This window comes from Mandrillus leucophaeus, unplaced genomic scaffold, assembly GCF_000951045.1.
Source record: "Mandrillus leucophaeus isolate KB7577 unplaced genomic scaffold, Mleu.le_1.0 Scaffold95, whole genome shotgun sequence".
In the NCBI taxonomy this organism is placed as follows: domain Eukaryota; kingdom Metazoa; phylum Chordata; class Mammalia; order Primates; family Cercopithecidae; genus Mandrillus; species Mandrillus leucophaeus.
In genome coordinates this window covers 4651688-4671677 of record NW_012110363.1, presented here as the reverse complement: position 1 = coordinate 4671677, position 19990 = coordinate 4651688, and the positions used below count along the sequence as shown (strand labels likewise).

General features: G+C 35.8%; 1 protein-coding gene across 6 annotated transcripts in view; it reads right to left on the bottom strand.

The window, feature by feature from the left end:
* The window catches only part of RXFP1 (relaxin/insulin-like family peptide receptor 1), a 139919-nt gene that overhangs the window by 13059 nt on the left and 106870 nt on the right, over nucleotides 1-19990 (bottom strand). For 4 of the 6 annotated variants that reach the window (XM_011970510.1, XM_011970511.1, XM_011970514.1 and 1 more), the window contains 5 exons: nucleotides 13042-13113; nucleotides 11235-11306; nucleotides 6392-6463; nucleotides 1793-1864; nucleotides 534-605 (listed from right to left, as the gene is read on the bottom strand). In XM_011970510.1, the coding sequence (XP_011825900.1) occupies nucleotides 534-605; nucleotides 1793-1864; nucleotides 6392-6463; nucleotides 11235-11306; nucleotides 13042-13113 (360 nt within the window). The remainder of the gene's footprint in view (nucleotides 1-533; nucleotides 606-1792; nucleotides 1865-6391; nucleotides 6464-11234; nucleotides 11307-13041; nucleotides 13114-19990) is intronic. The other 2 variants (XM_011970515.1, XM_011970512.1) reach the window with 2 other exon arrangements.

Here is a 19990-nt window from a genome sequence, read left to right as displayed (position 1 = left end):
TTTTTGAGATGGAGTCTCACTCTGTCTCCTGGCCTGGAGTGCAGTGGCGCGATCTTGGCTCACTGCAACATCTGCCTCCAGGGGTCAAGCGATTCTCCTGCCTCAGCCTCCCGAGTAGCTAGAATCACCACCACGCCTGGCTAATTTTCGTATTTTTAGTAGAGATGAGGTTTCACCATGTTGGCCAGGCTGGTCTTGAACTCTTGACCTCAGGTGACCCACCCGCCTCAGTTTCCCAAAGTGCTGGGATTAGAGGCATGAGCCACTGGCCTGGACCAGAGTCTCTTTTATAAGGGCACTAATCCCACTCACAAAGGCTCTGTTCTCATGACCTAGTCACCTCCCAAAGTCCCTACCTCCTTGTACCATTGCATTGGGGTTAGGATTTCAATATATAAATTTTGGAGGAACACAAACATTCAGTTTATAGCTGGCAAATTAGTAGAAAATATTAATAGATTGGATGTATTATCATAACACACATGGAAACAAACATTAAAATCATGATAAAAACAATAAAAATATCTACTTACATGTGAGAGAGATTCATAAGTGGTCTAAACATCCTTTGTTGGATATTTGAAATTTCAATCCCTTCTAGGCTGCTAAAAATATCAAATTAATAATCAAAGAACATGTGTTATACATAGTTTAATAAATTGAGTTTTCATGAAGGGCAATTTAATAAAATGCTTTTAGTTAACACTTATTCTGAACAAAATAATTATACTCAGCCCACCCACTTCCCCAAATCATCCTCCTTCTGATTGTGCGATTTATACACATATTGTCTTCCTTATTTGTTTTTTTTTTTTAGATCCTCACAGATCATGGCACAATGCTTTGTGCATTTTAACTGCTCGATAAATATGTGTGGAATAAATGCACAAGCATTCTCTTTTATACAATATTACAACAGCAGAAATGTTTTGCATCTTTGAAAATTTCCTAGTAATTTTTAATTAATAAATTTTTTTCTAATAAAATGTCATTTTACTGAGGGAACACTCAAATTAAATGAACTGAAGCGTACCTTTTTTTTTTTTTTTTTTTTTTTGAGACAAGTTCTTCCTCTGTTGCAGAGGCTACAGTGTGGTGGTATGAACATGGCTTACTGCAGCCTCAACCTCCCTGCTCAAGCAATGTCACCATCTCAGCCTCCCAAGTAGCTAGGACCACAGGTGCATGCCACCACACTCAACCAATTTGCTTATTTTTATTTTTTTGTAGAGGCAGGGTCTCCCTATGTTGCCCAGATTATTCTTGAACTCCTGGTCTCAAGCAATCCTCCTACCTCGGACTTCCAAAGTGCTGAGTTTACAGGTGTGAGCCACTATACTTAGCCAGCCCTGAGGCTTTTCTTTAAAGGCACTTCTTCGACTCTAACAGAATTTTTGTCTTTTTTTGTGTGTGGGTACAAGTAAGGATTTATATAATCTAGAATATTCCATCTTGGGGTAAAAATGCCTATAATAAATTATAAAATACCCAGTGTTAAGAGAGTGAATATGCACAGATATTTTTGAAGGGTCAAAGCAAACCGATCAGCATAAGCTCCTAGTGACATATAAAAATATAAAATAATTCATAATTATTTTAAAATTTACAAATATAGAAGATAAAACTAGTAGTTGTCTGTTTATAGTACAGCAAGCACTCATATGTTTTTGTAGAGCTAAACTAATGTTTTGGAAATAAAGCTTATGATTTGAAAGAAATATATAAAAATACACATTGTTAGTATTTAAAAAACAGTTTTATCATAAAACTATCCCCATATGTGAATACTTACAGAGACTTGAGTTTGACAAGATAATCAAATTGGTTTGCTTGAATTTTCTGGATTGGATTATAGGAAAGATTCCTGTTTTTTTAAAAAAAACAGCAATAAGTCATTTCTAAAAACCACATGAGTAAAGCAAGTGAATCTGTTTATTTTGGGTTACTTTTAAGTATTTATGAACAAAAGTATACTATAACTCATAATGGATTAAAGACTTAAACTGTAAAACTATAAAGTGACTAGAAGGAAACATAGATGGAAAGCCCCAGGACATTAACCTGGGTGATGATTTTTTTGGATATTGCCCCAAAAATATGGGCAACAAAAGTGAAATAGATGAATGGGATTACATAAAACTAAAAAGCCTCTGCACAGCTAAGGAAACAATCAACAGAGTGAAGAGACAACCTGTGTAATGGGGGACCATATTTGCAAATCATATATCTGGTAAGTGGTTAATATTCAAAATGTGTAAGGAACTCAGATAACTCAGCAAGAAAACAAATAAGCTGGTTAAAAAGCTTGAATAGACATTTTTCAAAAGAAGACATATAAATGACTAACAGGTATATGAAAAAATGCTCAGCATCACTAATCAACAGAGAAATGCAAACTGAAACCACAGTGAAATATTACCTCATACCTTTTAGCATAATTTTTATCAAAAAGATGAAAGATAAGTGCTGAGGATGATTTGAAGAAAAGGTTGCCCTTGCATACCGGTGGTGGGAATATAAATTAGTACAACCATTATAGAAAATAGTATGGGGTTTCCTCAAAAATCAAAAATTGAACTACCACATGATCCAGAAACTCTGCTACTGGATATATATCCAAAGGAAATAAAATCAGTATATTAAAGAGATTTCTGTACTCCCATATTCATTGCAACATTATTCATAATAGCCAAGGTATGGATTCAACCCAGGTGTACATCAAAGGATGACTTGATTAAAAAAAAAGTATACATACATAATAGAATACTATTCAGCCTTAAAAAAATCAGAAAATCCTGTCATTTGCAACAACATGAATGAATCTAGAGGACATTATACTACATGAAATAAGTCAGGCATAGAAAGACAATTACCACATGATCTCATTTATATGTGGAATCTAAAAAAGTTGAACTCATGGAAGTAGAGAGTAGAATGTGGTTACCAGAGGCAGGTGGGGAAGGATTGGAATATACTGGTCAAAAGGTACAAAAATTTCAGTTAGAAAGGAGGAATAAGTTCAAGACATCTATTTTGCAACATGCTGACTGTAGCTAATAACAATGTATTGCATGCTTGAAAATTACTAAGAGAGTAGATGTTAAATGTTCTTGCCACAAAAAATAAATATGTGAGATGATGCATATGTTAATTAGCCCAATTTAGGCATTCCACAATGTACACATATTTCAAAACATCATGTTGTACTGATAAATATATATAATTTTTCTTCATCAGTGAAATAAAGAGATAGCAATAGCACTGGCCTCACAGGGTTGATTGTACATTTAAGTGAATTAATTAAGATAGAACACTTAGAACAGTACCCAGCTTGTAGTAAATACTCTGTGATTATGAGAGTGATAGAGTGAGAGCTAATAAAATATGTGCATGAAGGCGGAGCTGTCAAGAAAGGGCTGCCACCAGAGAAGAGGTAGTGGACCCAGAAAGAGCCGTACCTATTTCCCATTTTGCCTAAGATCAGATATGGTTTAAATAAAATGAAATGAAATAATCTCATTTAGTCAAAATTTGAATTAATGGAATTATATATCATATCTTTTACAATAAATCTTAAGTCATGAAACATGAAATGAAAAATAGACTTCAAAGGGAATTTATTTTTATATTTTAAGTTTTTAGAGTGGGGACTTGTTATGTTGCTCAGGCTGTACTTGAACTCCTGGGCTCAAGGGATCCTCCTGCCTCAGCTTCTCAAGTCACTGGGACTACAAGCACCTGCCTTCTTAAAGAGAACTGAAAGCTAAATTTAAATGGAGAAAATTTCAGAATCTTTGAAAAACAACACCTTGAAACAAGAATCATTGATTAAAGGAAACTTCTCAGGAAAATTTCTCTTTTTAAAATATTTAGACTAGGTGTGGTGGCTCATGTCTGTAATCCCAGCATTTTGGGAGGCTGAGGTGGGAGAATGGCATGAGCCTTGAAGTACAATACGAGCAGCCTGGGCAACATAATGAGACCCCCATCTCTACAAAAATGAAATTAAAAAAGAAAAGAAAGAAGAAATAAACAAAAATATTTACTGAAGATTAGACCATAAGTTACATGGGGGATGGAAGGAACTTCTGGGGCAGCCATGGTTACAGAAAAAAGGAAAGAGAGAAAGAATGACAATGACCATTGGGTTGTAGAAAAAAAATGAAGTGGACTCAGCAAACTAGAAATGAAAGGAAACTACCTCACATAATAAAGGATGCATATGAAAACCCACACTCAATGGTAAAAGACCAAAAGCTTTCCCCTAAGAGCAGGAACAAGACAAGGATGCCTGCTTTCACCACTTTCATTCAACATAATGTTGGATGTCCTAATCAGAACAATTAGGCAAGAAAAACAAATGAAAGGCAGGCATCCAAATTGTAAAAGAAGAAAAAAATGGTCTCTGTTTACAGATAATGTAATCTTATATGTAGAATATCCAAAAGACTTAGCTAAAAAGAAATCCACTTGAACTAAAACATTCATCAACATTGCTGAGTACAAAATTAACACAAAAATCAGTTGTGTTTCTATACGCAATGAATAATCACAAAAGGAAAATTAGGAAAAGAATTCCATTTACAATAGCATCAAAAGAATAATATACTTAAATAAACTTAATCCAAAGAGGTGAAAGATAAATACCCATTGCAACTGTGAAAACATTGCTGAAAGAAAATAAGGAAGACACCAATGAAGGGAAAGATATGCTATGTTCACAGATCAGAAGACTTAATATTAAGATGTCAGTATTGCTCAAAGTGAGCTACAGATTCAAGGCAATCTGCCAAAATTCCATTGCCTTTTTTTTTTTTTTTTTGCAGAAATATAAAAATCCATCTTAAAATTCATATGGAAAACCCAGGGAGCCCAAATAGCCAAACAATCTTGAAAAAAGAAGAACAAAATTGGAGATTTTACACTATTTAATTTCAAAACATACTACAAAGCTACAGCCATCGGTGTGGTACTGGCTGAAATGCAGACATGTAGACTAACGGAATAGAATAGAGAGCTCAGGAATAAACCCACAGATACATGATCAAATGATTTTCAACAAGGGTGCCAAGGACACTCAATGGGGAAAAAGTAGTCTTTTCAATAAATTGTGTTGACAAAATTGGACATCCACATGCAAAAGAATGAAGTTGGATCCTTACCTTACACCATGTAGATAAGTTAACTCAAAATGGATTTAAGACCTAAATGTTAAAGCTAAAAACTACAAGACTCTTAGAAGAAATCATACAGGAAAAGCTTCATGACATTGGTGCCATTTTGGATATGACACCAAAAGCATAAGTAACAAAAGAAGAAATTTAAAAATTAGACTATATATAAATTAAAAACTTTTGTGCATCAAAGGACACCATAATAGAGTGAAAAGGCAGCCCATGTAATGGGAGAAAATATTTGCAAACCTGTATCTGAAAAGAAGTTAACATCCAGAATATATAACTCCAACAATCTAACAACTACAGAAAAACTGAACAATCCAATTGAAAAATGAGTGAATGACTTGAATAGATTTTTCTGCAAGAAGATATCCAAATGGCCAATAAGCACATGAAAAGTTACTCAACATCACTAATCACTGGGAACCACAAAACAAAACCACGGTGAGATACCATTTCATATCCATTAGCATGCCTATTTTCAAAAAAACAGAAAATACCAAGTGTTGGGAAGAATGTGGAGAAACGGAAACCCTAGTATACTACTAGTGGAAATGTAAAATGGTTAAACTTATGTGGAAAAAAGAATGAAACATACATTAAAAATAAAATGATAGAAAAGTATGAAACAGCAATTCTACTTTTGAGAGTAGATATCTAAAAATTGAAAGCAGGTCAATGGATATTTGTATACCCAGGTTCATAGCAACATTATCCACAATAGCCAAAAGATGGAAGCAACTCAAATGTCCATTAATGGGTGAATAGATAAACACTGCAATATATATACACAATGAAATATTGTTCAGTCTTAAGAAGGAAGGAAATTCATTTCTGCTACAACAGAAATGAAACTTGAAGACAGTATGCTAAGTAGAATAGGCCTGTCACAAAAAGATAAATATTCCATGATTTCACTTCTATGAGGTATCTAGAGTAGTCAAATTCACACAGACACAAAGTAGAATGGTGGTAGCCAGGGGATGGGGGAAGAGTGAGTGGGAAGTTAGTGTTTAGTGGCTAGAGTTTCAGTTTTGCAACATGAAAAACTTCTGGAGGTAGATGATGGTGATGGTTGTGCAGCAATGTGAATGTAGCTAATGCTACTCAACTATACACTTAAAAACGGCTAATTTTATGTTATGCATATTTGACCACAATTTAAAAAATAATGCAATAAAGAAATGAGGTGGCAAAATTAACATTAGTCTTACAATTGTGACAGCTCCTTCAGGTCCTTGAATATAAGCGGTGGAAGATTTTCAATCTTATTACTTCCTAAATCCCTGGAGAAATAATTGCAAATATGTGATAGTATTTTCTTAAGACTTTATTCACTGTTCTGAAATTCATTAGGAAACCACTATACAACTTTTCAACAATGCCATTGGTGAGTTATATTAATCACCAGAAGTCTAAAACTTTAAAAAAGGAGCGAAGTAGGAAAATATAAAAATACTTTATCCCATTCATCATCCCCTGGAAGACAAATACTTGATGGTATTTGATCTTTTTTTTTTGGTTGAGACGGAGTATCACTCTGTCACCCAGGTTGGAGTGTAGTGGTGTGATCTTGGCACGCCTCAACCTCCATCTCCCGGGTTCAAGTAATTCTCCTGCCTCAGCCTCCTGAGTAGCTGAGATTACAGGTGCGTGCCACTATGCCTGGCTAATTTTTGTATTTTTAGTAGAGACGGAGTTTCACTATGTTGGCCAGGTTGGTCTCAAACTCCTGACCTTGTGATTCAACCGCCTCAGCCTCCCAAAGTGCTGGGATTACAGGTGTGAGCCACTATGCCCGGCCTGATCTGGTTTTAATCAATCACATTTTCTAATTCTTTTAATTTCTGTGTTGTGCCCCTTCTTCCTTTGTTCTCTTCTTCTATGTTAGAACAGATATATGGTTTGTGGTCTTAATTTTTGTCTTCTGCTTAGGATTGTTATGATTAATATGGAAGTGTATTATTTCAAGTTCGAGTTTCTTTCACAGCTGATATATACAGGATCTCATATTATCCTGGGGTAGGGTACTTTGCAGGTCATCTTGTGTGTGTGTAGAGGGCCTGCTTAACATGGTATGACCTCGTACCTTAGTCCTAAAAAGGTGTTTGACAGCAGCACCTCTTGTGGTAGCTTTGACAGTGGCAGCTCTCATGTGAAAGGTCTCAGATTCTTTAATACAAGACAAAGTTTCAATATACTTGAGCTCTGTAAGGTGATCAAGAGATACTAAGGGAAAGTCTAACCTTTTCTTCTGTTCATCTCCAAATCATATTTGTTGCCACTGGGATAGGTAGGAGAATGAATAGATGTATTTGTTATATATGCTGGTTTGCTTATAAGGCAAAAGCTAGACTTTTGACCTCGAAGGGTAGGACAATTTTAGACTGAGTTTTTAAAACTAAAAATAAGTGGCTAATATAATGTGATAAATATTATAAATGTATTTGCTGTAAACTGAACCTGGAGACTATTGTTATTTACATATTTATTGGTGATTGTCAACAAAGATAGATTGTTCTGATTAGACAACTGAAGGAATTATTCTAAAATTCCATCTCTTTCATAAAGACTTGGAATCTCCTTCAATAGCCTACTGTACCTTAGGAGATGAAATCAAAACTGCATTGTGTGACAGAAACAGCCTTTAATTAATTAATTAATTAATTAATTAGAGACAGGGTCTGCCTCCGTCGCCCAGGCTGGAGTGTAGTGGCACAAATGGCTCACTGCAACCTCCACCTCCCGGGCTTAAGCTATGCTCCTGCCTCAGCCTACTGAGTAGCTGGGACTACAGCCATATGCTACCATGCCCAGCTAATCTTTGTATTTTTGATAGAGGCTGGGTTTCTTCATGTCTCCCATGCTGGTCTCGAACTCCTGGGCACAAGCGATCATCCCGTCTCAGCCTCCCAAAGTGCTGGGATTACAGGTATGAGCCACTGCACCTGGCCATAATGAACCTTTAAATATTCAAATGTCTTGCCACTGACTATGTTTCCAGTCCCCTTGCCTACCACTTTCTACCCAAAGTAGCTTTTCACCATGGCCCAAATGCGCTTCAGTATTTTAATCCCCATACTCTTCTTTCCCTCCTTGTGATCTCATATTCATCCTTCTAGACTTCATTCAAACATCATTCCTCTGTTGAACCTCTGAGCCCAGGGAGGTGAAGTGTTTTATCCTTTGTTCTCCTATACATTCCTCTTGCATACTTCTACTATAGCACATATAACACATACAGCACATATAACACCGTACTACAACTGTTTCTGTACATATGTGTTTCCTTTCTGAAACATGTGAGTTCTTTGAGTACAAGAACGATATCTATTCATCTGCGCTACCCAGTGCCTAGCTCAGCTTTGGACTAGCTATTCTCTCCATCCCCAGTTAGAAGACTATGAATAGACTGGTTCTGTTTCATCTTTAGTAAAAGTGGGGCACAATTTCGGTTCCTTGTATAGGAAGCCAAGTAAAATACTGATCACATTAGTAAAGCAATGTGCAAAACAGATTTAAAATGGTGCACTGGGATATTAAAATTCCAAATGTCATGTTCAACAATTACTGGTGGGAGTGTGGGTTTTTGTTATCAGAGCAAATCCCGGCATACAGTTCTAACAGCATGAATCATGTAATGGGATAGTGTTGGCCCAGATCCCAAGTGACATTTGAAAGGGCCATTTTCTCAGCTCAAGTTTAGGAAAGTTAGGCTAAACTTAATTGGAGTCAAGGTCCATTTCTGAATGAACTCAGGAAACACCTTGTAAACTAGAGTAGTTGACTTTAAAAGCTCAAATTAACTCAACCACGTGGCAAAGATTTTCTGTCACTAGAGCTACTTAAAGTCCTCTGTGACAAGTGAATCCTGACTCTTTGTTCTCATTAACTCTGTTGGTGTGATGGAGCCTGGAGGGGCACAGAGTGTACAGTTCAACCCTCTCTCAAAAGGACAGTTTAGATATAGACTCATCCAATGAAAGCCACCGACTCTTAGAAAACATGGAATTTTTGTCCTGGTGAATCTGATTTTTCAGGCAAGTGTTTAATATGGGATTAGGTGTATTAAAGTCCACCTAATAATTAGCAAGACAAATTATTGGCCTTGGTTACTCTCTGCAGTTTGTATTATTCTTTCCTTTACTTCTGAACCTGGATTGGCATTGGTTATGCACTAAGCTCTTTGAGTTCATGTTCACTGTTGGTTATTGACATATAAAATCTGCCACCATGAAGGCTAGGATTTGAAGAAACTATCTCTTGATATTCAGGTGTGATTTCAAGTGGATGAAACAAGAAAAAATATATAGTTAGCATCCCTTGACTAACGTGTGTTCTAATGTCTAGATAATACTTTGGATCATCCAGCTGCATCTTCCCCTACTATTGAGACTACTTTCCTATGTGCTGATGATATGGGTCAGTTGTCATGTACCAGGAGTTGCTACAACAGATGGTTGGTTCTATTTGTTTTTGAGATTTTCCACATTTTGTGAATGATTGGTACTGACCACCAAAAAATGTTTCAGGCTACAGATAAAATGTTGGGTTTTCAATGGCTCGTTCCCTGATGTTTTGGGGCAGAATGGAGGATTGTTACCTGAGAAATGTTCCAACTCCTGGCAGTGTATTCCCTCTACCTGGCATAAGGAAAAGCACATTGTAACTTCTTGAGTGCTCAGGTAAGGTGTCCTGGTGTTATTTTCATAACATTCTAATTGTATTCTTTAATTTTTATGGAAAGGTTTTAATAAATCAATGTTCTATCTAGCTAATTGTCAAAACATGTAGCTCTGTCCACATTCAGGTTCTTTCCAGAAAACGGATACTAGCTGGGCACAGTGGCTCATGTCTGTAACGCCAATATTATGGGAAGCTGAGGTGGGAGGATTGCTTAAGGCCGGGAGTTCCAAGCCAGCCTGAGCAACACAGAGAGACGTTGTCTCTACAAAAAATAAAAAAATTGGCTGGGCATGGTGATGTGCTGTAGTCCTAGCTACACAGGAGGCTGAGGTGGGAGGATCACTTGAGCCCAACGAGTTTGAGGTTACAGTGAGCTATGATTATACCACTGCACTTCATTTTGGGCAACAGAGCGACACCCTGGCACTAGAAAAAAGCAAACAAAAAAATGAAAAGGAAAAAAAAGAAAATTGACACTAAAATATAAAAAAATGGTCTGAAGGATAAGCACTTCATTCACTGTTCTACATCTATTTTATTCTGAAAATAAACTACAATGTGCTTAGACCACAGGATTTGGTTCATCATAGAATTGTTATATTGTCCTTTGGAATTACGTCATTGGCATTAAAAAGGGGCATTATAAAAATAACTTCTCTCTTCCATTATTATAGGTAGGAATATTATCCACAGTAGTATCTAATTTCTTTACGGATCCAAGATCATCCTTTGGTTTCAGATCAGCAAAGTGGTGTCTTCTAATCTTATGGTCCCTGAATCCTAATCCTTTAGGAAACATATTAACAAATTTACTAGCCTGGCCAGCATGGTGAAACCCCATCTTTACCACAAATACAAAAATTAGCTGGGCATGGTGGGATGTGCCTGTCCAGCTACTCAGGAGGCTGAGGCAGGATATTCACTTTAACCTGGGAGGCAGAGGTTGCAGTGAGCCGAGATCGCGCCACTGCACTCCAGCCTGGGCGACAGAGTGAGACTCTGTCTCAAAACAAACAAAACAAAAAACAAAAACAAAACAAAACAAAAAAATCCACAAATTTACTGTCCTTCTTTAGGAGTGGAACAGAGTGGTGTAGAATGTATTTTATTTATTAATTTTTTACTGGCTTTATTATTTCTTTACAGCTGTGTTTCCTTTAACCCACTTTCCTCAAATATTTATATTTTTATTTCCCACATATTTTTGTATGCTATCTGAATTCCTTTGTGGCTTGAGGTGTATATATGTAAATAATGCTTAGAAAGAGGAGAGAAGTAATATTTCGTAAATATATAAACATGTAAGTACAAGTGTGAAAAGTAAAACAGTAGAAAGAAAATTCTTAGCAGTATATATGCAGTCATACTTACAATTCATCCAGTTTCTGGAGAGGTGCAAAAGTATTTTCATTTAAGTAATTAATTTTGTTTTTCCTCATCACTCTGAAAGTAAAAAGAAAAATACATTGCAACTTCTTTAGGTAACTGACAAGAATTACTAAAGAGAAGAACAGTCTGCAGAAACAAAGATAATGAATATACGGTACATTTTTCCCATAAAGACATTTTGAAGTAGTATAAATCATCCAATTTAATTTTCATCCTAAATTTCTCAAATGTTTTAATGATGATAATAATAGAAATTCAAAATTTTAAGTGAAATAGGGAGGGAAGAGCTTTGCAAGAGAAATGGTGAAAACCCCTGCTTTTTAGAATACAGACTGCATATCTTGCAACCAAGTGCATACGAGCTGTTTTAGACTTGTCTCTTCAGTCTGCATAGCATGTCTGTCTAACAAAATAGCCCACACACCACAGCACTCGTACTCATTTGTTACTTGATGTGATTTAGGGCAGATCTGCCTAAGGAAGTCCACTCTTAGCTGAACCCCTTTAGAAGAATCTCTAATTTGGGATGCTGAATCAGACTGTTTAACTCTTGACTTTTTTGCACTGATCTCATGTGTTATCAGCTAGCCTAGAGGACCAACTCAGAACTAAGTTTTAAAGGGCTTTTAATGTTTTAAACATTGTATGATGTGTCTTCAAATTGTCCTTTCTGATTTATTTCCTCACTGCACTCCAAACCATTACCACCATTTCCCAATATTCTTGGACCTTAAAAGCACAACACCTGCCAAGAGGAAATCCACAAATAATCTCTTAATACAGAGGTTTCCTTAAAAAATAAATACAATAGAAAAGAAATTCTAAGTTTTTCAGATATTTGCTCTGTGTCCTTCAGGTGCAACTTGGTTTCCTTTGGGCAATTACTATGCACTACTTTGCATGACTTTATATCAAGCACCCTGCACCTGAAGATTGCTGAACTCAGGAGGAGTTCAAACTGGAACTTATTGGAACCCATTGGAATGGGGGGTATAATTGGAGAAAACATATGGTAATATCAGTGGGAGTTATTGCATCGCCTATATACAGGGGTCCTGTGTAGTCTAGGATAATGGTTTTCAAATATTTCCTGTGGTAACACACACTAAAAAATGTATTTTATATTGGATCATAAAACACACACACACAGAGACACACACACACACACACCCCCTAAGGCTCATGAAACAATACATTTACTATCTGTATTGCAGTCTGATATAATCTATTCAATTAAATTCTGTTTCATTTAAAAATGCTGACAAGGGTATACTAAATTATGTTATATATTACTTTCATCACCTACTTATTAGTTGCAATCCATAGTTTGAAAAACATTCTGGTAAAATAAGCTGTGAATAGGAGAGTTGGATTTTTTTTTTTTTTTTAACTGAAGGAAGACCTAGCATCCTTTACTTTCAACAGAAAATGCCATGTATATTTAAAATAGGCCAAAGATGCATAAGAAGGAATTACACTCACTAATACTTTAGGGTTTATCTTGATGTCCATCATTACATCCTCAGGGCTGTGAGCATTCAGCAGTATTTTGTTTTTCATTTTGATTGTAACAATTTTTTCACAATTATAAAGAAAAAATTTATGCTGTAATAATTTGCAAAGGATAAACATTCTTATAGACTGAGACTTCAATTTAGCGTTTCTCAAACTGAGATCCAACGACAGACTCTTGATGTTCTTTGGGAATTTTCTCCCATAAAATAGGTGTTTTAAAATCTTATTTGTAAGAAAATATAATATTACTTCAAAAGCATAGCATATTACTTACAAAACAGTTAAATTACTGCAGGAAATAAAAGTCAAATTTCTTAAATTATGGATATGGTTGCCTTCAAGGTCCCTGGAACATAAAAATAAAACGATACAGCTAAATCTTAATCATGGAGAGAAATAAATTGGTTAAAATTATTTGCCTTCTAATAAAATATCTTTTCTTTACATACTATTTATTTCATATAGACTCTCACTTGTAGCCATTTCTATTACAGCTGAAATTATAGATATATAATATCTATATTATACTCTCTTTTTCTATGTTAATAGTAAAAATGTTTTGCTTCCCATCTGTATCATGAGTTCATATGGGCATGTATATTCTGAGAAATCGAAAAGAACAAGAAGTCAAATCGAAAACATTTGTCATGGTAAATACCTAATTTATTAACCAATATTTCATAATGAATCATATTAAACATTTGTCCCAAGTTACCAGTGGAATTTCCCTAAGTGGTGTGATTTTATTTTGCTACAGTTTGCATCAGATTCTATCACTGTTGCAGAAGCTGCTGCTGGCCAAACAATATTTAGCTCCTACCTTTCCAGCCTAATCACTCCCCAGAAAAAATTCTCAATAATCTTTTACTATTGGGAATACCCTTATTTGCTTTTTATGTTGTCACAAAGGCCAGTGCAGACAGAGAGCAAACAGCAGACTGCCTTAGGTTCTGCATTTCCAATTCAGAGAGCTACATATCTATCTATCTATCTATCTATCTATCTATCTATCTATCTATCTATCTATCTATCTATCTATCTATCTATCTATCTATCTAGAAATATAATCCTCCTGGGAGTTCCTTGCTGTGTGATGCCTATGTCACCATCAACCTCCTTAAGGTCTAAGCATAAAAATGTATCAAAATTTTTGTTTTACTGTCTCTTCATAGTTATCTTGAAGTTACTCTTTTATTGTTCCTCTTCTTTCGTAAGTGAGTATATGTTGGAAGTTTATAGAGTAGAGGAAGAGAGCTGAGGTTTAGGGGTAGACTTTCAAAAGTAAATGCTGGCCCTTAAATCTACTCAGTCTCTTCTAACACTCAGCTTACTGGTCACCACGTAACATAAAGCTGTTCAGGAATAATTGTGACTAAAACATGTGAGCAGAAGTGTGATACGGCAATTAAAATCTGAAAGGAAACATGGAAAGCATTAATAGAAGTGCCTATACTCCACTGTCTACATGTGAGTCAGTTTTATTTTAGGCGCTGCATTAAAAACAGATGCTGACAAATCAAATATATCTGGAAAATCTGGAAGACCAGGATGTAAAGTATCTAGAAATCAAGGCAATTGAAGAATATGGGTGTATTTATAACAAACAAAAACAAAATGAGAGATATATTTGAAGTCAAGCTATAGAATATATCAGGGGTTTTTTATGTTGCATTGGATTTTGCAAAATTAGATTTGTTGGTTGTGGGACAGAAAACATTTCAAATTTAAACCCAATTTAAACCTATCTAGCAATCTGTGATATCCAGAGAAGAAGTTTCTTTTTACTACAGGTATTTAGCACAGACAATGTATCATATCTCTATAGTTTTGAGACAGGATTTTTGTACTTCATGGGATATTGTATTAGAATCTTAAATATGGATTCTAGATCACCCTTCCAAATTTCTGTCATTCTATTAAGTTGGAAGCTAATCACTTATAGTGCTACTTTTTTTGGTCTTAGTTTTGGCCAAGGCTTTTGGCCTCTCATAATGTATGTTATCCGTGACAGGGACTGGCCATTTCCTATTTAGTTGCTAATCATTACCCTGAATCTACCACCAGGTGGTGATGCTCTCTTAAGTCTCACAAAATGCTCTTAATGAGGCGAGCTGATGTTCCTATTTAGTTACTTATGTAACTGTATTTTATTAAGCTGGCAAAAATATTTGTTAGTACTAATTTACTAATTTGTGAAAATCAAAAAGAGGCACATATTGGGGCACAAATTAAGGACATTTGATTAAATTGGTAGTTTAATTTTGCATTTATTTTAGCCTTGGGTTGCATATTTACTGTTTTTTTTTCCCTCCCGTGTTAATAATAAAAACATTTGGAGTCATATTTGCATGATGTGTTTCTATGGGCATGTATATGAGCTTACATATGAATATGTATATCTTATTCCTAAAGTTAGGGGTTTTAGTCCTTGATACGCAGGGATCTGGTTTGCAGCATACCTCTTAGCTAGAGTAAAAATAACAACAACAAAACCAAAATAACAACAAAAAATCTGTTTCTTGCTCCCTAGCTGCAAGCTTTAATGGAGTTACCAAAGGGGTGTTTAATTTTAATTTTAATTTTTTTACTGTGTTTAAACCACCACCCTTCCCATCTAATGAGCCTCTGAGCCTAACCATTTTACTTTTCCCTTTATACCTGGTAGAATTGGATAAAAATGAAAACTTTGGTGGTTCTTCAATCTGAATAACAACAATAACAAAAGACAAAAACTATAATCTTGTCTATTCTCCCTTAACTTGTCCCCTAGTGGCATTCAAGCATGCAAATCTTACTCTCTATCTGCTTCCTCCTCTACCTTTTAAACATTTCTGGCTCCTATTTCACAGAGAAAATTGAGGTGATGAAGAAGGGAAAAGCCCTTGACTTGCTGCCCAACATCTGTAAACTTACCTGTATATGCACCTGGTCTCCTTCTAATCTCAGAGGAAGAGATGACCCTTCTCCTGTTTTAGGCTAATCCCTCCATCTGTTTTCTTGAGTTTGGTTTGTGTATGTGTATGTCCTAAAATACATGGTCAGTTTTGGTGAATGTTCTTTGGACATTCTTTGCTTTCAAGTTCATATCTATTAGGATTAGGTGCACATACATATAACAGAGACCCATCCATAATAGCATAAATACACAGAGTTGTTGGGGTTTTTTCCCCCAAGAAAAAAAAAAAACTAAAGTTGGGCAGTTCAGGGCTGATATGGTTGTTTTACAAAGTTGTTAGAAACCCAGGATCTTTCATATTCACTGATCACATGCTCCTGTCTTCATGGTACAAGATACTGCTAAAGCTGAAGCCATCATATTCATTTCTTTTTTTCTGGATAAAGAAGGAAAAGAAAGGACCTGCATCTTTCTCTTTAAGGAGATTTTCCTGAAATTCTGTACTGTAATACTTCGACCTCCCTGGTCAGAACTTAAGACATATCCTATATGCGGATGCAGAGAAGTGTGGGAATGTAGTATTTTAGCTAGTTATGTTGCTGTCCCAAAGAAAGCAGTTCTGGTATTGAGAAGGGGCATTGCAGTTTAATATACACTGATTAGCATTAACTTACCAATCATGTTATTTATTTATTTTGGTTCTACTTGATTTTTTATGGAGTGAGAAGTGGTGGATTATTATTATTATTATTATTTTGAAAAGGAGTTTTGCTCTTGTTGGCCAGGCTGGAGTGCAATGGCACGATCTCAGCTCACTGCAACTTCTGCCTCCTGGATTCAAGCGATTCTCCTGCCCCAGCCTCCTGAGTAGCTGGGATTACAGGCACCACGCTTGACTAATTTTTTTTTTGTATTTAGTAGAGACAGGATTTCACCATGTTAGTCAGGCTAGTCTCAAACTCCTGACCTAAGGTGATCCACCCACCTGGGCCTCCCAAAGTGCTGGGATTACAGGCAGGCACCACCACGCCTGGCCCAGTGGTGGATTATCTCTTACTGCTTACGTATGTCTACATTTTCTTTTGTTTTGGTTGCTATATTAATTTCTTTGGTGTGTATAGACTCGTAATATGGTATCTTTTATTGGAAATTGCAGTTATAGCATTAAAATGTCATTGTGTTGTTTAATGCATATTGGCCAGAATTCCACCTACTTAGATAAAACATATGATGCTTGCTTTCTTTTGTTTGCAATTACATGACATATTTTTAAAAAATTGTACATACTTAAGGTGTATAGCCTGTTTTGATATACAGTACATAGTAAAATGATTACTACAGTCAAGCAAATTAACATATTCATCACCTTACATAGTTAATTTTTTTAATGGTAAGAGTGCCTAAACCCTACCTTCTTAGCAAATTTCCACTATACAATACAGTATTATTAAACTATAGTCCTCATGCCATATATTAGATCTGTATTCTTACTCATCTCATAACTGTAATTTTGTACCCTTGAAACTATATCTCCTCATTCCCCCTGCCATGACCCATAGCCATGATTCTACTCTCTGTTTCTATGTGTTCAACTTAAAAAGAAATTCCACATATAAATGAGATTATGCAGCATTTTTCTTTCTGTCTCTGGCTTATTTCACTCAGCATAATGTCCTCCAAGTTCATACATGTTGTCAAAAATGACAGGATCTCTTTTAAGGTTGACTAGTATTCCATTGTGTATATCTACCACATTTTCTTTATCCATTCAACAGTTGTTGGACAATAAGGTTGATTAATATCTTGGCTATTGTGACTAATGCTGCAATGAACATGGCAGTGAAGATATCTCTTTGACATACTAATGGAATTTCCTTTGGATATATACCCAGAGTTGGACTGCTGGATCATATGGTAGTTCTATTTTTAATTTTTTTTTTTTTTTTTTTGAGACGGAGTCTTGCCTGTCGCCCAGGCTGGAGTGCAGGGGTGTGATCTTGGCTCACTGCAACCTCTACCTCCCGGGTTCAAGTGACTTTCCTGCCTCAGCCTTTTGTGTACCTGGGATTACAGGTGTCCGCCACCATGCCTGGCTAATTTTTGTATTTTTAGTAGAGATGGGGTTTCACCATGTTGGCCAGGCTGGCCTTGAACTCCTGACCTCAAGTGATCCACCCACCTCTGACTCCCAAAGTGCTGGGATTACAGGCATCAGCCACTGCACCCGGTCCTGTTTTTAATTTTTAGAGGAAGCTCCATATGTTTTCCATAACAGCTGTACTAATTTATATTCTCACCCACAGTGCACAGGAATTCCTTTCTAGTTACATCCTTGTCAACACTTGTCATCTATTGTCTTTTTGATAATAGAGATTCTAACAGGTGTGAGGTGATACCTCATTGTGGTTTTAATTTGCATTTCTCTGATGATTAATGTTGAACATTTTTGCATATGCCTGTTGGCCATGTGTAAGTATTTTTTGAGAAATATCTTTCCAGGTCTTCTTTCTCAGTCTTTTTTCTTTTAATAGGTGAGTTTAGCCTACTTATATTTATTGATATAATAGAGTTGGCCTTAGTCTGTTATTTAAAAATATTATTATATGATTGCGTAGGTTTAAAAAACTTTCACCTCAGGTTTTTTTGTGTAATATTTATCTTAACCTAATGGTGTTTTAAAAAATGTATTTTTTACGATATTTAGAAAGGTTTGTATATTCTATTGGCAATCTTTATAACTTTACCCAATGCACTATACCTTCTTTCTTTTGATGATACTAAGAAATGATAAAATTTGTGTACATTGTCTTCCTCTCTGCTCCTCTGCCTCTCTTTACCATATAATATTGGTTCATTACATGCTTTTTATTGGTGTTCACCTTGGGAACCACTATGTGTCTAATCTATGGATTTGTCAGTTGTTGTTTGTTGTTTTTTCCAGAGACAGGTCTCCCTCTGTTGCCCAGGCTGCAGTGCAGTGGCACAACCATAGTTCATTTCAGCCTTGATCTCTCAGGCTCACGCTACCCTCCCACTTCAGCCTCCTGAGTAGCTGGGACTGCCTACAGGTGCATGCTACCATGCTCAGCTAATTTTTACTTTTTATTTTTTTTGAGACAGAGTCTCACTCTGTTGCCCAGGCTGGAGTGCAATGGTGTGATCTTGGCTCACTGCAACCTCCGCCTCCAGGGTTCAAGGATTCTCCTGCCTTAGCCTCCCGAGTAGCTGGGATTACAGGTGCCCATGACCACGCCCAGCTAAACACGCAGCTAATTTTTTTAAAAAAAATTATTAATAGAGACAAGGTCTCACTACATTGCCCAGGCTGTTCTCAAACTCCTGAGCTCAAGGGATCCTCCTGCCTTGGCCTCCCAAAGTGTTGGGATTATAGGTGTGAGCCACCATGCTTGGCCAAAGATTCATCAGCTTTAAATAACATCCTTTGACTTTTAGCTATTTCTCTTCACAGTTCTATTGTTTTTCACTTTATGTATTTTGAAACTGTTTACTCATTTAGGATTATTACATATTTTTGCTTAATTGATCTTTTTATTATTATATGATATCCCTCATTTATCCCTGGTGATAATCCTTGTTCTGAAATCTTTTTCCTCAATATTACCATAGTCTTTCTGGCTTTTAAAAAAAAGTTAGTGTTGCGTTTCTTGTCCTTGTTTTACAGTGTATAATGTTTCTATTTTCTCTGATTGCCTTAAGATACTTTTCTTTATCTTTGGTTTTCAGCAGTTTGACTATAATTTGTCTAGTTTTTCTTGACTTCTGCATGGATTTTTCTGAGGTTCTTAGATTTCTGGTTTGTGGTATTATATTAACATAAGAAAATTCTTGGCTATTATTTCTCCAGCTATGTCTTCTGTTCTGTTCTTCCTTTATTTTTTTTCTGTGACTCCATTTACACATTTGTTAGATAATTATATTATCCTGCAGCTTTTGGATTCTCTGTTTTGCCTTTATTTTTGTCTCTTTTTTCTTTTCATTTCAATTTGAAAGCTTTCTATGACCTATCTTCAAGGTTGTTGATTCTTTCCTTAGCTGTGTTCAGTCTGCTGCTAAGGCTGTTGAAATAATTTTTGTTTCTCTTTTGTAGTTTCCATCTTTTGCTAAGATTTTCTTTATGTTCTTGCATATTATCCATATTAGTCATAAGCATTTTAATGTCTTTGTTTGGAAGTTGTAAAATCTGAGTTATTGCTGGTTCTGGTTTTGTTGATTGCTTTATAATTTGACAATGAACTTCTTTTTTCTTACCCTTTTGGGGATGGGGCTGTCTCAGCTTTGCTGTTCCCCCTTCCCCAGAAGCCAAACT